The 16981-nt window shown below is 40.7% G+C and overlaps 1 protein-coding gene across 1 annotated transcript in view; it reads right to left on the bottom strand.

The window, feature by feature from the left end:
- The window catches only part of tln2b (talin 2b), a gene marked incomplete at both ends in the record, with an annotated part of 54574 nt that extends 38230 nt beyond the window's left edge, over positions 1-16344 (bottom strand). The window contains 12 exons of the mRNA XM_080505439.1: positions 451-634; positions 4069-4145; positions 4245-4346; positions 5664-5819; positions 8063-8167; positions 8321-8384; positions 8662-8789; positions 14363-14505; positions 14904-15059; positions 15716-15845; positions 16022-16119; positions 16209-16344. Of these exons, the coding sequence (XP_080361565.1) occupies positions 451-634; positions 4069-4145; positions 4245-4346; positions 5664-5819; positions 8063-8167; positions 8321-8384; positions 8662-8789; positions 14363-14505; positions 14904-15059; positions 15716-15845; positions 16022-16119; positions 16209-16344 (1479 nt within the window). The remainder of the gene's footprint in view (positions 1-450; positions 635-4068; positions 4146-4244; positions 4347-5663; positions 5820-8062; positions 8168-8320; positions 8385-8661; positions 8790-14362; positions 14506-14903; positions 15060-15715; positions 15846-16021; positions 16120-16208) is intronic.
- Between the last annotated feature and the right edge of the window lie 637 nt (positions 16345-16981).

Here is a 16981-nt window from a genome sequence, read left to right on the forward strand (position 1 = left end):
TTGTGGTAGGTTGTGAAACCATCATCACCTCTGAGGTGATCTGGATCAAACCTGCTTTCTGTTCTCAGACTCAGAACCAAACATATTTTCATGAATCAAATATTTGGCCCAAACTCCCAGAAACACACAGGACTGCTCCAATCCGGAGAGTTTTTAAAACAAGATTGAAGAAATTTCTGTTTGCTGCTGTCTTTCAGTAAAAACAAACTACTGATTTTATCCTCCACTGCAGCCCGAACTCTTGAAATGCATTTACTTTTTATTGAGCTTTACTCTTGGTATTTGTCATAAATGAATGTTAGTAATGCTTTTATACTTCTATCTTTCATCATTTTAATTCTCATGTCGATATTTGTTGCTGTTCATTTCTGTTGACGTAAATCACCCTGAATTCCCTTGTTGATGTAATTGCGCAAGTTGCTTTGCCTTAAAATGAAAGAGAAGACTCACCAGTGGAGGCATGTGTCCTCTGTGCATCTGCCCTGTGGTAATTTGCTGCTGGGCAGATGGCATAGTACCCATATTGAAAGTGTCGGGGCCACCAATAGACCCAGATCGAATAATGCCAGGAAGTGCCACTGAGCCGTGCTCCACCCGTCCGACCCGATTGAACTGCTGCTGCAAAATTGTGGACCTAGTGCAGCAGGAAAGAAATGAGAAGTCCATGATTAGGCTTTCTGCAATAGCAATTTGGATAGAAGAGTCTGATACTAGGTATAGCAACACTGGGACACTTGAAATCCCTTCACATCTGTTTCAAATATCATTAGCCACAAGGATACAATAACTAACGTTAATGTAGAAATGATGTGCTTGAATAAAAATATTTTTACACGCGACAATCATCTTGTGCATAAGTTGTGTTGGCGAGACAGAACTAATTAGCAAAGTAATAAACTATTGCGTTGTGATTTTATTGATTTACACCAATAGCACTAGCGTAAATGTCATATGGGAGAATCATCACACTCAAGGTCAAGGCTGTACTTATCTTCCATGACCGAATCACAGCTGTGCTGATATTCAGTACATCTCCCATGCAATCTTGTTTACGTATACACATAGACATCAAGTGGTTTAATAGTGTAAATATATGTTTGACTCAACATATTTACATGTAGCCAGTGTATGAACAAGGATTTTAATCGATTATCTTGTGGATACATGGACTTTGGAAAAATCCGTTACTTGAAATGCAATTCAATAAAATCTAATTGAGGGATGCAAACTGTATCATTAAGAGGTTAAATAGATGATCAGGGGTGACGCGACAATCACTTTCATTACTCATTAACAAGGGTTTTTTGCTGGATTACTTGACGAGTTATTTGGTTTTTAGATATCTTGGAATAGTAAATAAACGTTGACCAAGAAAATGCCCACATTTATTTTTTTGATCATGAAGACTAAAGGAGAAAGAACGCCTTCACACCCTAAAAACCTGGAAGCCGCATCTATCAAGGTCCTAACAGATTATACAAGAAACATGTAGATGCAGCAATATTCAAAGAAAAACTGTGACATAAGAGATAAGAGAAAGGAAACTGCACAAATCTATCAAAGGATGTTATTGATTATTTTAAGACTAAATAAGATATATGGGTTATAGATTTAAAGGGACCAATTAAAGATGTAACTCATCTTAACATAATTACCATGATTTTCAATTACATTTTAATTTAAAATAATATTTTAGGGTGCTTCTGTTAAGTGCTTTTGCATGAGTTTAAATCAATGTATTACGATGATTTCTTCAGATGGCAATGAAGCTGTTATTAATGAATTGAGAAAAATTGACAAAATTCGAATTAAAGCAATTACTGCAGACAAACAAATGTTCCAACAGTGAACAGAGATTGTCAGTAGAGATATTGTACAGAAAAAAGAAAAAAAAAAGCATTTTCATGCCAAACTCAACAGATGCTCCTGACTCCATTGGTTAATTATGGCTTGTTTTGAGAGGCAGCAATTATGTTTTTTGAGAAACACCACATGAGTCAATTGGCATAGAAGCAACAGGGATATGATGCCATATTTTGCCAAAGAGGGGTTTCACTGGATTTGCATAGATAACAATTATACAAACTGCATAATAGAGCCTTAAACCTTGACTTTGACCAAATTCCTATTCGTCATTAAGCTATACAAGAAAACAATGAAGGAAAGCAAGCAAAATAAAAAATGCTCACAGAAAGAGATTCCAACTAATTCATATTTTAAAGTTCAAGACATTTCAATTAGAAAATAATGCTGTTTTCCTTTATAAAATAAGGTGACGGTTTCTGGACAACCGTGAACATCATCAATGGTATTTTAAGATTCATAGTGCTTGTAACTGCATCACGTTAGAAGTGCATTATTCATTTTTTCATGCCATTTAATTTTGGTTCCTACCCCCAAAGACAGTGCTATTCCAGGTGGGACAGGAAAAGGGTAAAGAACTGCACGATGAGCAAGTAAGAAAAGTTTCTTGTTGTTTCAGCGTGTGCAATGAAAATATAGCAGACAACGCCTCCAGAGATCTCACAACAGAGCAATTTGTTTCCTCAAACTGGTTCACAGGCCCAGTTTTTTCGTGGCAGAAGGAGATTCCAAATGGAGAAGTCATGGCAGGACAAATCTTAAGTAGTGGTAGCTGCTGAACCGCCTGGCCAAATTCTCCAACTGGTCCAGAATGCTGAAAGCTATCGCCTTGAGAGTCAGGAGACATGGGTCAAAGTCGAGGGCAACATGCACAGGTCAAGTCCATTCCTCGATGACCAAGGAATCCTCAGAGTGGGAGGCCACTTAACCCATGCTGTCCCACATCCACATGCGAAGCAACCTCCGGTTCTTTCAAGAGATTTTTACGCGTCAATGTTACTTGTTCAGCACTATCACGAACGAGTACTCCATCAATGTCGAGGAATGACCATGAATGCACCTCCTGGGAAGTTTTTCAGCGAAGATCTATACCTTCGCAAGAGATGGTGCCAAATTCAACTCTTAGCCAACAACGTCTGGATGTGGTGGAAGAAGGAATACCCTTTGAACCTCCAACACAGACAGAAGTGGTTCAAAGATCGTAGCGATACAAAGGTCAACGACGTTGTTCTTCTACAAGATGAAACCACACCACGTAACCAGTGGAAGTTGGCCAAGGTCATCGAAGTGTATCCAGGAAAGGATGTGAAATGATGTCAAGACTGAGAAGTCTGAAGTTGCTTATTGGTGACGCCGCTCTCGATAAGAAGAGAAAGCGTCTAAACCGAGCCACCTTGAGAGGCCCATCCGTAAGACGTTGACACAGCTGGAAGCAGACTGAAGACTCCAGTCTTTCCTTCTATCCCCTCCCTTTCTGTCTTCTGTCTATATTCCTGGTCTTTGGTGATCATCCCAAGTGAAGCTTCAGACCAACTTAAGATCAGACTTACTTCCTGTGTTTCTGTAATGCGGCAATGAGGTTAGTATATTGCCGTTTTTGTTGTCTGTTTTTAGTGTCGTTATAGTTAAAACCTGACATACTAATGTCACTAATGCTCGTGGCACTAATGCCAATGTGGCTACAAGTTAAAATATTTCCGTTGTAAATACAATTGTAGAGGCTTCATATCATGTGTATAATAAGTTTAACAGTCATTTTATTGTACACATGTGTTAGAATAGCATAAGTTAGGATTGAAATGATATTTCAGAGGCATTATTAGTAAGAGACTCATGTTTAGGTGCAATTTGTATCTTGTTTAGTTGTGAAGTATTAATAATTTTGCGTTTAATTGTTTAGGCATTTGTTACGTGTCAACAGTTCTCACGTCTTGGCCTTTTGAAGTTTGTGGAGTTTAACAAACCCTGAGCAGTAAACCTCAAGGACAATTGTGCTGTCGTCAATTATTACACCGAGGGAGGTACAGTGCTGTTTTTGTATTTAATGCTAACAGTACCTCTCTTGGGGAGTACCATGCTGGGCAGCCAGAAATATAATTACATGCACAATTAAACAGTGAGGTTTAAATTCATGAAGAGTAACTAGACTGCGTTCAGTGAATCAGAAGGGTCAGCAATTTCACACACACAGCAGACACGACTTACTTCTTGGGTGAAACCGATTCCTCCAGCATGGTAGCTTCTTCATCTCCCTCAAGACCAAAACGATCCTTACTCTGCTTCTGCGGAGAGAAAAGCAGCAGAACTCAGAGCTGAAGGCTCAAGTGTGAAGAATTGTGTGAATTTTAATTTAGAAGCAAGATGTTTTCTTTCTCACTTGCCTTTTTAAGGATGATGTCAATATACCCAGCAATAAGTTGGGATATCTGCTCTCCCTCGGTAGTCTGGACAGAGTAGTAACTTTCCTGATATTCTCCAAAATCCTACAATACAACGAAGATCAGTGTGAGGCCGGGGTTTTCAAAGTTGTGGGGGAGGGTGAGCCCCCCTACCAGAGCTGGAACCATATTCTAAGTCCCTCAATCCCACCAACTGGTACTACATAATTGCTGTTTATTAAACAAATTAGAAACCTTGCATTGGATTTTTCTTTCACATTAAGATGTGACTGTTAACAGTTACTAATGGGATCTAAATTAAATGAAAAGCACCACTCTTGACAGTTTGATGCTTCTGGTTTGAAACGATCTTTATACCCAGTCTACAACAGTTACACCAATCATTTCACACTTTTATGGTTTTATTCGATTACTATTACACTTACCATGATCTGAACTCCAAAAATAATTACCAGTTGCTTTGGTTGCCTCTGTCGTAAATGTGTAAATAGTGGCACTATAGCAGCATTCTGTGATCAGATCGCTTCTGAATACAAGTGGCATGACCAACCAAACAACTGAAAAAAAGTGTGACCTATAGTCTGGAAAATATGATAACAGTTGAACCAGTTTAATTACAAAAAAATTAAAGGGATCTGACCACCTAATTTGTCCTTCTGCTGCACACCCCTTGAAGCTGAGGCCCACCTCATACTTTAAACTGATAAAAACTCAGAATTAGCACATAACGGTCCACTACTGGTAAGAGAAATATCCTACACACCATTAAAGCTTTGTGATGTGTGCATAGAAACAAAAACGCTGATTTACTTTGGCTAGCCTGAATAAACTCTAACGCCTTCCTGATTCTCAGGCTTAATAAAAAGAACAATCGACAAGTGAAGGGCTGATTAAAAAAGAGCTGTAGTGAATGTGTAAAACTGTTCACTTCAAAGCTCTCCACAAGAACACAATCGAAAGTGTGTTTTGTTTAAATCAATGTTGACAAAAATACCTCAGAGTTTTTCTTCTTCTTTTTTTTTTTTTTAATTAGCATAATCTATTAATCTTTAAATGGAGTGCTCCTTTCGCAGTACAGGAGGAAAACAGCCAACAGCTGGTAAAGGAAATTGAAAAAGCTTTCAGATAAATAATACATCCAAACGCTGCGCATTCTCCTCCAAGAATCTATTGTTAACTCAGATGAAATAGCGGGCTTGCACGATGAAAATATTCAATATTGCGGTCCGAAAGCGGCACAATTTCAAGGATGCCATTTGTATTGGAAAAAAAAAACGAATTGGTGAGGAGAGTGAATGTATGATGCAGAGCTGCTGAAATCTGTGTACACAAACACACTTTTCTCCTCAGCACTTCTTTAAATAGCACTGAGGACTTGATGCAGAGAGAGTCACACAGTACCAAGGTGAAGCTCTTGGGGGAGGCCGCCCATCTCTTGACCGTTGTCAGAGGCCATTCCTGCACCACATCCTTCGTCTTCTCATCCACTCGCATGACTGACTCTTTGGTTATCCCCAGCAGGCGTGGGACCAGCTTGTTTTTACCCTTCATCTTTTCCTGTCAGATAGGAAAACATCAGACAGCGTTTATGGCGCCTCTAAACACCTACACGGATGATTCATTCAAGGCGCGAATGCAAAAACCGTCGTGCCTTTCTGCCGGTGCTGTTGTAACACACATGCTGCGTCTGTGGCTTGAAGCCCTGAATAGAGGAGGAGGAAGGGCAGCTGTGAACTGACCCAGCAGAGTTCAGGCTTGTTTAACTACTGCTTTATTGAATAGGGTCTCCACAGGTTTTAGTCACTGTCAGCACAGCAGCATGGCACTTCCACCACCTCTCTGCCTGACCAGCTCCACTGCCCTCCGCTCTCTCTCCCCACTGAAAATCTATTACAGCTCACTTCAGACATAGAGCCTACACTTGGCTGTCGTCCAGGAGAGCAAAGGATGAAGCCGAAATTAGCAGCGTGTGTGGAGATGGGCAGCTCAAATATGTGCATTTGAAGTTTGTGTTCCCCTATAATTCTTTTTAATCACTTGGTTCAAATGTGGAGCTCTGGAAATCACACAAAGGGCAATAAGTCAGCTTTTAAGTTCAGCACTCTTACACACAAGGACAGATAACATTGTTTCAATGTTCTTGATATCTTTGCACACAGGTTTATTAAAAACATGTATTGTTTTAGGTCACTTCACCTAAACGTCATGATTACCAAGGTTGAACTCAAACAGGAAGTTTGATTTTCTAATCTGAAGTGGTGCATTGAATTAGTACATCATTTTAAATAGTTTAACCTTGATCATTGTTGGGGAAAAAACCCTGTATGTGTGTGGGTGTGTGTGCGGGGGGGTCTTCACTTTGAACAAACCTGAATGTATGACTACAGCCAGCATACAGGCACTGAGAGAACAGGCTTATTTAATCCCCGTGCACAACCCTCCCATTTCTGTTATGTTTACAGCAATTCAGGGCTTCCCAACCTGAACCTGCAGTGATTAAAGACTGACAGATGAGAAATGAAAGGTTACAATAAATGCTCTGACAAAGCCAAGTCTGTGCTTTTGAGATCATCAAGAGCAGAGTGCAGCTGGAGTGAATTATTTAACAGTCTTGAGAAGTCCATCACTATATGTTCTCATTGAATAGACAGTGCTGGTCCACGTTGACACACACACACACACACAGACACACACACAAAGATAATTTGAACCCTGCAGTGTGCTTTAACTATGGAGCCAAACATCCCATTTATTGTCCATTAAGACTGCAACAGACGCTTTTCCGCTTTTTTTCCCCCCAGTGTTACAAGTGCATAGCCAAATTGGCTTGCATTGGAAAGCTTTTATGATATCTGCTTCTCCAACTTCGTCCCATTCACACGCTGAACTTTACTTTCACTTTGGTGTTTCTGACACCAGAGAGGAGAATTGCTATTTTCACAAATATTTCCCAGCACTCAGTGTGCTGCCGAGAATGGTGAGAATGTTTTTTTTTAGTGCATTTAACAAATGCATTATCCCTTCTGACAATACAGATTTATCACGGTGGCTTTCTAACTATGGCTTCCACACATAATTAATACAGGTAATCATACATGCACGTTTATTGTAAGCAGATAATCATTAGGCCACTAACTGAGAATAATGAGGGGATAATAGAGGAAAGTTATGTTAACGTTGTACTGTTCGCTGTGTAAATTGCCTACTTTGCAAATTGCAAATGCTTTCAGATTATAACTGAAGCCCACAGCAGATAATACATTGGCAAAAATATAAGGCTTGCAATAAAAACTAAATACTAATTTCTGACTTTTAACTGAAGGTAAAAAAAAATAAAAAATACTTAACAGTACTAGACAATAACAATTTGTAATTGCACCCATTCATTGTTAATGGCTTCTCTATTTAAATGCGTTAGTCCCACCTTATTACAGCAAAACTGGAAGTTTGTAGATTATTAAAAAGTAAAATGGAGGCAGCATTTTCACATATTGTGTTTTCTTTCTTGTGTAGGAGTCTTGATCAGATTGACCAGTGGTTTTAGTTTGGACAGGCTCAGGGTACTTTGGACCATTTCCTAATTCAGCTGCAATAGGTTTGAGGCGTATGCTCAGACGCCTCATTCAATGCAAGATCCAAGCTAAATAATCCACAATCAGTCACAAATTCAAACAACTTCCACTTTGACACGAGGATATGGATGAGGGATCCTTGAGAAATGTGTTAGACAAAAGTCTATAAAAGCTTTTTCTCCCCATATATGTAGTTGAGTGGAGTAAAACATTACTTTTAGCTCTTACCTTCACAAGGAAGAAGGATACGCCGTATGTCTGCAGGGATCTGGCAAGTTTCACATACTTCACTTTTCCCTCAATCTCCGTCATCTCTCCACAGTTTTTATGATCCTGGAACAACAAGAATTACATCTGTAACTCAAAGCTGGCGTCGACATGCATTGTATGCAATCTGACAGTTTGTGACTTAATTTAAAGGGAAAATGCTGTAATTTCAAGAGGCAGTCTGCAGTCTGCAACATGTGATCAATGTAATGTGCGTACTTGGAATATTTTCTTTTCGGACCCTCTCTGCTTGATGTACTCCTTCGGTAGGAACTCCTTCAGGCTACGGAGATGAATGGCATTTTTCCATGGTTACCCGTTTGAGCTACAGGCATTTCCTTTTCTATTAACATACCTCCACATATGAGGTCACATCACAAAACAGTTGTAACAGCTGACATCACCCATGAGCTTTCCACAGGAGGAAATCCCTGAAGTAACAGCCCGTGTTGAAGCAGGCAATAACTACTGCACGGTGAGGTGAGCATTAAAAAAAAAAAAAAGCACAGCACTCTTCTGAATGCAGGATTTAAAGGATCTTTTTGATAAGAGAAGCTTACTCCAGAAATCCAGGCTTGTGCTTGTGCTCCACGTGGGGTCCGAACTGGATCTGAGCCTGGATCCCTGCAAACTCACAGGCTTTATCAAAGGAGACAGGGTGGGATCCATTCAATATATCATCCCTCGCCTGCAGGAGACACGAGGAGAGGGATTGAAGAGTGAGTAGGAGGCAGTAACACACAGGAAAAGGATAGGACTACAAAGGCAAGAGAATGATCCAAAATTCACCCAACAGAGCTCTGTAATGAGCACTTCGTTGTGTGCTTTGGATAAACTCCGGCTACAGAAGAGGGTACGTATAAGTGAATGACTAAGAGTGTTTCAAGAGGACATACATCGTGACTGAGACTCATCCACACAGGGGAGCTAAATAAAATGTGTTTGTGACAATGAAAGTCAGTCTGCCTGCTTTCAAATCTAACAGCTTCAACAATTTGTCATCACAGGCCCATTATGGGTTATTAAAAAAGGAAAACACTTTACAGAAAGGCATCTGTTTCTTTCACCATATCCCATCTGCATTACAAGGCCTACGTATACTTTAATGACTGATTCATTTTTTTTTCTTATCAAGAAAAAAACCTAACAAAACAAAAATCCTTGTCCATCATGCATGTTTCCATTTATACAGCCTGGCAGTTTACATTTTTCTCATCATTTCCATAGATGGAAAGGGAGAAGCCTTTGTTGACATCTTTCAAATGCTAACCCCTATGCACAGTTTTCCCCATGCGGCCGTCAGCTCTGCCTCTCCCTCTATCTCAGTCTACTCTCACTCTCTCTTTCTAGTTCACTGCTGCAAATTTAATGGCTCCAAAAGCTGAGAGTCCTTGCTGACAGTGAGAGAGGCTCCATCCGTGCTTTTAGTATTAGCATATCAGTGCACAGCATGGACTCGACTCATTCTTACGTCCCATTACATCAATGAAAAACTAAGCAGCAGCTTACTGCTGTAATGAGGACAACAATCTCCTCTACTCACAATCAAGTCCCCTTTCCAAGTGCAATTCACTGTGGAGAGCACGGGCTCTGACTGAACACAAGGAGACACTCTATAATTAGCTCTTGCACATGCCATTCACTCTGATAGACACTGTTCACCACACAGTATTCATTTGCAAAAAGATACCAAGAGTAAGGGCGAAGTCGATATACTAAATTTAGAAATGTCATTACTTGGTGTATGAAAACTGGTTGAAGGATCCACTGAAAGGCCATAAGCATTCGAAAAGAAATGTTGCAGGAGCCTTTGTTAGTATTACACAAATACTGGAGTGTGCAGTAGTGTATAAATATCACTGCACAGTAAATACTGTGGCGTCTTGAAATTATTGAATTTTTTTAATAGATCTATTTTTTTTTTTTTTATCCAAAAGCCCCAAAAGTTTTTTCATATCAAGGTAAAACTGATATGGTTGATGAAATTACCCTGGATGTAAACAGTATAATCAATGTAATGGTGACTTCCACCGTAAAAAGAGAGTAATAGATCAACACCGGTAATGCAAAGGATATATTATATCAGCCATTCCTCTCATCTTCCATTACTGGTGATATTATCAGGGAGTCATTATCCAGCAGAGTGGTAAATGTAACAGCGGTCAGGTAGCCAGAAACCAAAGTGGGTTCACACTCGGAAGCTAAATTGGCTCAGAAATGACAGCTTAGCACTCAGATGATCAGCACCTTAGGTGTAAGTCTGTAAGAATTTTGCACATGAGGAAATATATAACAGCTCTCTCTGCTTTTCAGCCAAATATATAGCGTCCAATTCACCCGGAGGAGGTAATAAAAAAAAAAAAGGCTGCGTACTTTGACGAGGGCGGGATGGGGAGGGGAGCTGCGCAGCAGGTGGTCGTGGTAGGTGCTATTATCAGAGTAAAGTGAGAAATGTCATGAAGTCAAACCATACACCTGCGTGAATATCACTAGAAGCTGATAGACAGCTGAAAGCTGTGCAGCTGTGAGTGAGCTCATGCCGGTGAAGTATGACATTTTTTAGTTTTTCTAATTGTGATAATGATCAAAGTTGGGTGAGTTACTGAAAATAGTCCCTGACCACAGTTGCTCCTTTAAAAAGTATTGGATTTACCGTGACATTTAATCAAAAAAGGAAGAGGTAGAAACTCTCTATCTCATTGTGTTGATAATGTGCTTATAGTGTTGCTATGACATGAGTGCTATCAGGATTGTGTGGGTTCGTCTCATAACTGATTTACTCATTCACTTCATCAGTCATATTTTAATATGACCAATATCCATTTGTCGATCTATCCTATCTGTATGCCACTCCATTTTGTACAGGGTTGCGTGGCGGTGGAGAAAACCTGAGTTAACTATGAGCGGGGACAGGATACACCCAGGACAGGTTGGCAATCTATCACAGGGCCAACACAGAGAAACACATACTCACATTCACACCTTGGGGCATTTTTGGGTCATCAATTAACCTCGCATGCATGTTTTTGGACTGTGTAAGGAAACGCCCAGCTGGTATTTGAACCATTGACCTTGTTACCCTGCTGTGAGGCGAGAGCGTTAACCACTGGGGCACAGTATGACCCTAAAGTTCAACATTTTCAAATGAAATTGCATACAATTTACAGCAGTGGAACTCATCATACCACTGGTGCTTGAAAGAAACTGCAAACATGTTACGCATAGAGACAACGTATAGCGATATATTGTATTGAAACAAATACATTTATTTAGTTTTTGTATAACATGGATGCAAAACACATCTTTTAATAAGTGAAAAAGAAGGAGTAGGATTAAATGTTTATAGGTACTTCTTTTTGAATACGTTTGTAACTTTCAATGGAATCTTTTTTTTTTTTTTTTGAAATTAATAAAGTTCATTTATCCAACAAGAAGAAGCTGCAACAGATGAGCTGAGAAAAACCACAGACATGCAGAAAGCAATTTATAAAAGGTAATTTAAAGGTGATTTAGGGGCCGCAAATACATTCTTAGCATTGAGGAGGCAAGCTCAGCCTCATTAACTCACACTAAATATATTTCCCGTCTGTTCCAGGGACCAGGGCAGAAAGAAACAGCAGCTCTCTCACGATTTTAATTTTCAACAAAATGAATGAATAACAAGCTCACAAAAACTTCAGTAAATATATATGTGGCAATGATTCCATGACAGTAATTATTTACTAGTGTGTTACTTTAAAAAGTAGTGCCATTCCTTCATAACATGATGGTTGTAATACTGATGATCACAAATAAAGTACTGTGTGTGTGTGTGTGTGTGTGTGTGAGAGTGAGTGACAAATGGGCGCCCCTGCCAGATGTGTACCATGTCTCTCAAGAGTCTCTATGGACAGACCCACAATTACTCAAAGCAGATAGGCCGGGTGATACAGGGACTGGTTCTGGGACTCCCTAATAGAGCTGCATGAGTGGAAGTGAAGCACAAGACATCGTGACACATACAGCCTGAGGCCACAACACTGAGGTCAACCAGTCCACCATGGTCCAGCAGAGCACACGGCATAATACAGAGCCATAAAAATAAATGCTGACATCGGGAAGTACTAAAGCACCTGAAAGTGCACAGCCTTTCGAGTTGACATGTTTGCAAACAATTCAGTGAGTAAAGGAACATTACTCAATAACCAATTAAAGAATATACATACATGGCCGTCGTGCCATCTCCTGATCCAAATAATGCATTTTCATAAGTGATGGAGAATGACACCAGCAAGAGAGTGAGCTGCATTGGGTTATGCTATTGCTGGGGAGGTTTGTCTGCATTTCAGAACAAATATAAAGCGAGTGGCAGAGTGGTTAAGGTGATTAGTCGGTTACTGGCAGAGCCTCAGTGTGTGTGTGTGTGTGTGTGTGTGTGTGTGTGTGTGTGTGTGTGTGTGTGTGTGTGTGTGTGTGTGTGTGTGTGTGTGTGTGTGTGTGTGTGTGTGTGTGTGTGTGTGTGTGTGTGTGTGTGTGTGTGTGTGTGTGTGCGTGCGTGCGTGCGTGCGTGCGTGCGTGCGTGCGTGCGTGCGTGCGTGTGTGTGTGTAATCATGGAAGTCATGAATAACTCTTTGAGATCATTGTTTATTTGCAGGCGTGCTCTGTCAAAGAGTTTCCGGCAACAATGTCATCATCTAAACGATCTGAATTCAATTATGCAATACTGGTGAGTTTCTGTGTATTGATGGAAAATGGAGGCTCAATAACGCTGCATAGAAGAGAATGAGAAAGAGAACGAAAGAGAGCGGATGAGAAGCCTGGGGTATGATCCACTCTGAGAAAGATCTCTCTTCTGGCTCTGTTTGGCCTTTTTAACAGTGACAAATTAGAGCCACTGCTTGAGATGAGAAGTCTCTGTGTGTGATGTGTGTGAGCGAGAGAGAGAGAGAGGGGGGGGGGGGGGGGTGGAGGTGGGGGGGTGGGGGCAAGGGGCGGAGTTGTTATTGTGAAAGGAAATATGAGTCTGTGTTCACGGGAGACCATGATGTGCACGGTGCTGTAATGTGTGCCAGGGTAAAAAGGGTGGGGATGCGAGTGTGACTATGTCAGAATGTGCACGAGATGGAGGGGGAGTGTAGACAGGCAAAAAAACTGAGGGGAGGGAAAAAAAAAAAAAAGAGGTAAAACACCAACAGACAGATAGAAGGGAGGGGAGCATCTGGAGCCGATAGAGAGGGTGGGTGTCTGCATGTCTTTCATGAGCGTATTCAAAAACTCCCAAAGCACCAGGGATTGAAGCACTGAAAAGAGGCAAATATGAACAACTGTGAGTATTTCAGATAAAATTTATACCTCTGACTGAGCTGCTGTTTCTCGGAGATTATGTATTTTTGTGGGTGCGCAATAAATGATCTTTCTATAATTCACTTTCAAGTAATGTTTTACATCAATTTCTGTGAGCCTCCGCCCTCTTTCCTTAGATCGCCCTCTATTTCAAAGGGCACATGTGTGTGTTTGTGCATGCATACATGCAAGGATGTAGTTGATTGGGATTCTGCATACATAGACGTGCAGCGTTTAGAATCCATGCTTGTTGTTAGGCAAAATGTAAATGCAGTGATGTGGGCTGTACTGCAGTGTTGCTTTAGTTTTGTCGGTTATGCAGTCATAATATGCTATAAATGTAAAATCTGATATCAATAAAGTTCATATCAATATATGTATTGAAGTATTGACCTGATGCTGTAGAAGTAAATGCCAGTAACTGTGAAGCATGAAAGAATCAGCTGATGCTAATTGATGGCATTCTCTAATTTTAGCTGTTCCTTGTGGCTGTGACACACTGGCTGAAGCTACATTTGTTAAATTGAGTCAAATGGTGGAGAATTAAATTGATTGCTCATTATTAAAGTCAAATATTTTCAAATAAAAGGTTTCGCAAAGGGTTGAAATTTGTTGTATTCAGTTGCAATAAAATGACACAAAAGGAACGCATTTGCATTCAAGTATTTCCTTCACACGCCGAGATGGTCGAACCATTTCAGAGCCTAATTCAAACAATTACCCACATGTCAGTGTGCTGGTCAAGAGGTGCATGCATGGCAATCATAAACTGTCTCCCACGTCTCTTCAAACACACAAACAGCACCACAAACACTCTGATATGATTATTTTTGTTGGAGTCTGTTTGTCCAGCTACGGTGGCAGAAAAAAAATTTTTTGACCTCGGTCACTCGCTTGTTTTGCTGCATCAGCACAAAAAGCTCATGTAACGGGTTTACCTGGACGTAGAGCAGATTTAGCTGGACTGGATCCCTCGAGTCCACATTCTGGTCTGAATAGAAGAACTTGCGCCTGAGCAGCAGAGTCTCGCTCTCCTCCACTCCCTGCTCTCTGAATGTCCTGCTGTGGTCCAGCCAGTTCACTTCACAGTCAATACACATACTCTGTTACCACAGGCACCGTAATGAATAGGCATTCAGTTTTCACAGATGTTGCTAAAGGAGGGTAATAATGGTGAAATTGACCAGGCAGACAGATAGGCAAACGACAATCCCAAAGGGGTGCAAGCGATGTCATTCGTAGTATTACCATTTCAGATGAAAGCTTGTTTTCAGCCACAGGTGGAAAGCAATTTATATATTTACATGTTTAAAAATTTTAATTACCATCTTCAAGGATAATTATTATTTCATCAAACTATCAGATGTGCATGAAATACACACGACTTGAATCCAAATGTCGGGTTCAGTAATGTTGCAAATATAAAAATAGTGTAAAATCTGTGTGTAAAAATATTTGCTCTCGCAAGCACGGACTCACAATCATCGTCTGTGTGCAGCTTGGCTTTGAGCTTTTCCATCTTCCTCTCATCTCTCAGAAGCAGAGTCCTGTCTTTCTTCAGTGTGCCCATTCCATCCTCCTTCTTATCCTCTGTCACTTCTTGAATGAGTGAGTACTCCTCATAGTTGGTGATTCCTGAAAAGTCAGCCAGGGAATTATCAGAGGAGGAAATGCTTCAAACCAGGACGATAACTTCGACCATGATGGAGAAAGCAAATCGGCATTTCTCTTGCGCTTAGGTTTTATCTATTTCTCTCGACTTCGAAACAGAAGTGAAGGGAAGCTGGTGAGGAGCCAGAAAACTAAAATAGGAGCCGAGGAGAAGAAGCCAAGCAGAAAGCCCTACTCCAAATAAACATTTTCCAATAAAGCTATCTGCCAGACACACATCCCTCTCCTCCTCACTCAATTAGGCTTGGTAGCAGCCCATTATAATTGAAATATACAGCTTAGGGAACACCTCTGTGACAGGCAGGGACACCATGGTCTGGGACTTAGTAAGAACACTTCAGCATTTATTAGAACAAGCTTGTTTGAGCTTGATAAATCATGTCTATCTCCCTCTCAACAAAAGGTGATTAGGACTATTCCATGCATGCATCAATGCTCTGAAGTGCTTAACAAATGCAGCTGTTCCAATATGAACTGTGGAGCACATAATAACATGGAATAATGCAACTCAGCATGAGTCCACTGGTATGCCTGGGACTAAAAATAAAAGGCAAGCTGAATAATTCACGGTTCGGATGGTGGCTTGACAAGACTGCTTTTTCATGTATATCAACACTTACCTATTCTACTGCATATGGTGACAAGCAGCTCGCCAACTGTTTTGGAGTCATCCACCATTATAGTTTTAACTGCACCGTCCAACATTTTGATCTTCTGCGGCCTTTGCTTCTTCTTATACTCCAAAACATCCTGAGAAAAACAGGAGAAGCAGCATATTGACATGCATGGCCCCATAAGCCCATTTTCAAAGTAGACACAAGAGGCTCCCAGTAAGCATAGAAGCATACATATCTTAGGTTCAGTGAATCACTTTAAGAAACAATAAATAGCATTGACAGTTCTCCACAGTGGACTGTGTGACATACTCCATTTCGCAGCATGTAGTAGTCCAGGGTTCTTCCGGACTCAAGCCAGATGCCTTTCCTGGGGTCATCGTCAGACAGAAAGAGCCCATAATCTGAGGCTGAAAGACGAAGCGAAAAACACGGCATGCAATTATAAATACCTAAAGATTTCCTTTATGTAAATCGCATGCATCGGTCAACCTCCAACCTTGTCCTGTCTGGGCCTCCGGGACTCTCTCTCTGATGATTCTGCAGGCGTCGTACACAGGGGTGGACGGTTCAAACTGCATGGTCTTCACAACGTTGCATTGTCGCACACAAATCTTCAATGACAAGGCCACCATCTTGGAAGGTTGTGTAACGGCCTCACGACCTATACACCTGAAAAATCACAAATGTAGACACATAATGTGAGGTTTAGAGTGCGTAAAGTTATAACATTGCCCATTATTCCAAACTAATGGTCTGTGTCATGGCCATTATCAACAAGCCAGCATTAAACTGTCCTTCCATAAAACAATCAGTCCTGAAAGTATGAAGACAGAGTCTCAGTGGCAGAGGAACACACCATAAGACACAGAACAAATCATCTCAATTATCTCCTTGGGGACATCTTTACCTGTGAAATTGAATGTGCGTTATGCCACAGCCCTGCCTCAGCAGCTCATTCCTCTTCAGTTGTTCTGATACTAAAGGCATATTGCACGAGGAGCTTCTGGCCGTCTGTACTGCATGAAGTATTTGCCGAGCCGTGGCAAGAAACAACATTTCAGCAGAAAAAAGGGGCAAATCTCTCTAATCGGCAAGAAAAACAGAAGGTGGGTCAAAATATTTCCCTGCTGAATCATTATTCTTTTTTTTTATGGGTTTGAACTCTCCTCCAGAAGCAAATTTTACTGTGAAACTAATCAGTAGGTGTTTTATTATGAACCACAATTAGGGTGAATCAATTCTGCTATTCACCCCAGAAAAGAAAAGGTG

This window comes from Blennius ocellaris (genome assembly GCF_963422515.1).
Source record: "Blennius ocellaris genome assembly, chromosome: 11".
NCBI classification, from domain to species: Eukaryota; Metazoa; Chordata; class Actinopteri; order Blenniiformes; family Blenniidae; genus Blennius; species Blennius ocellaris.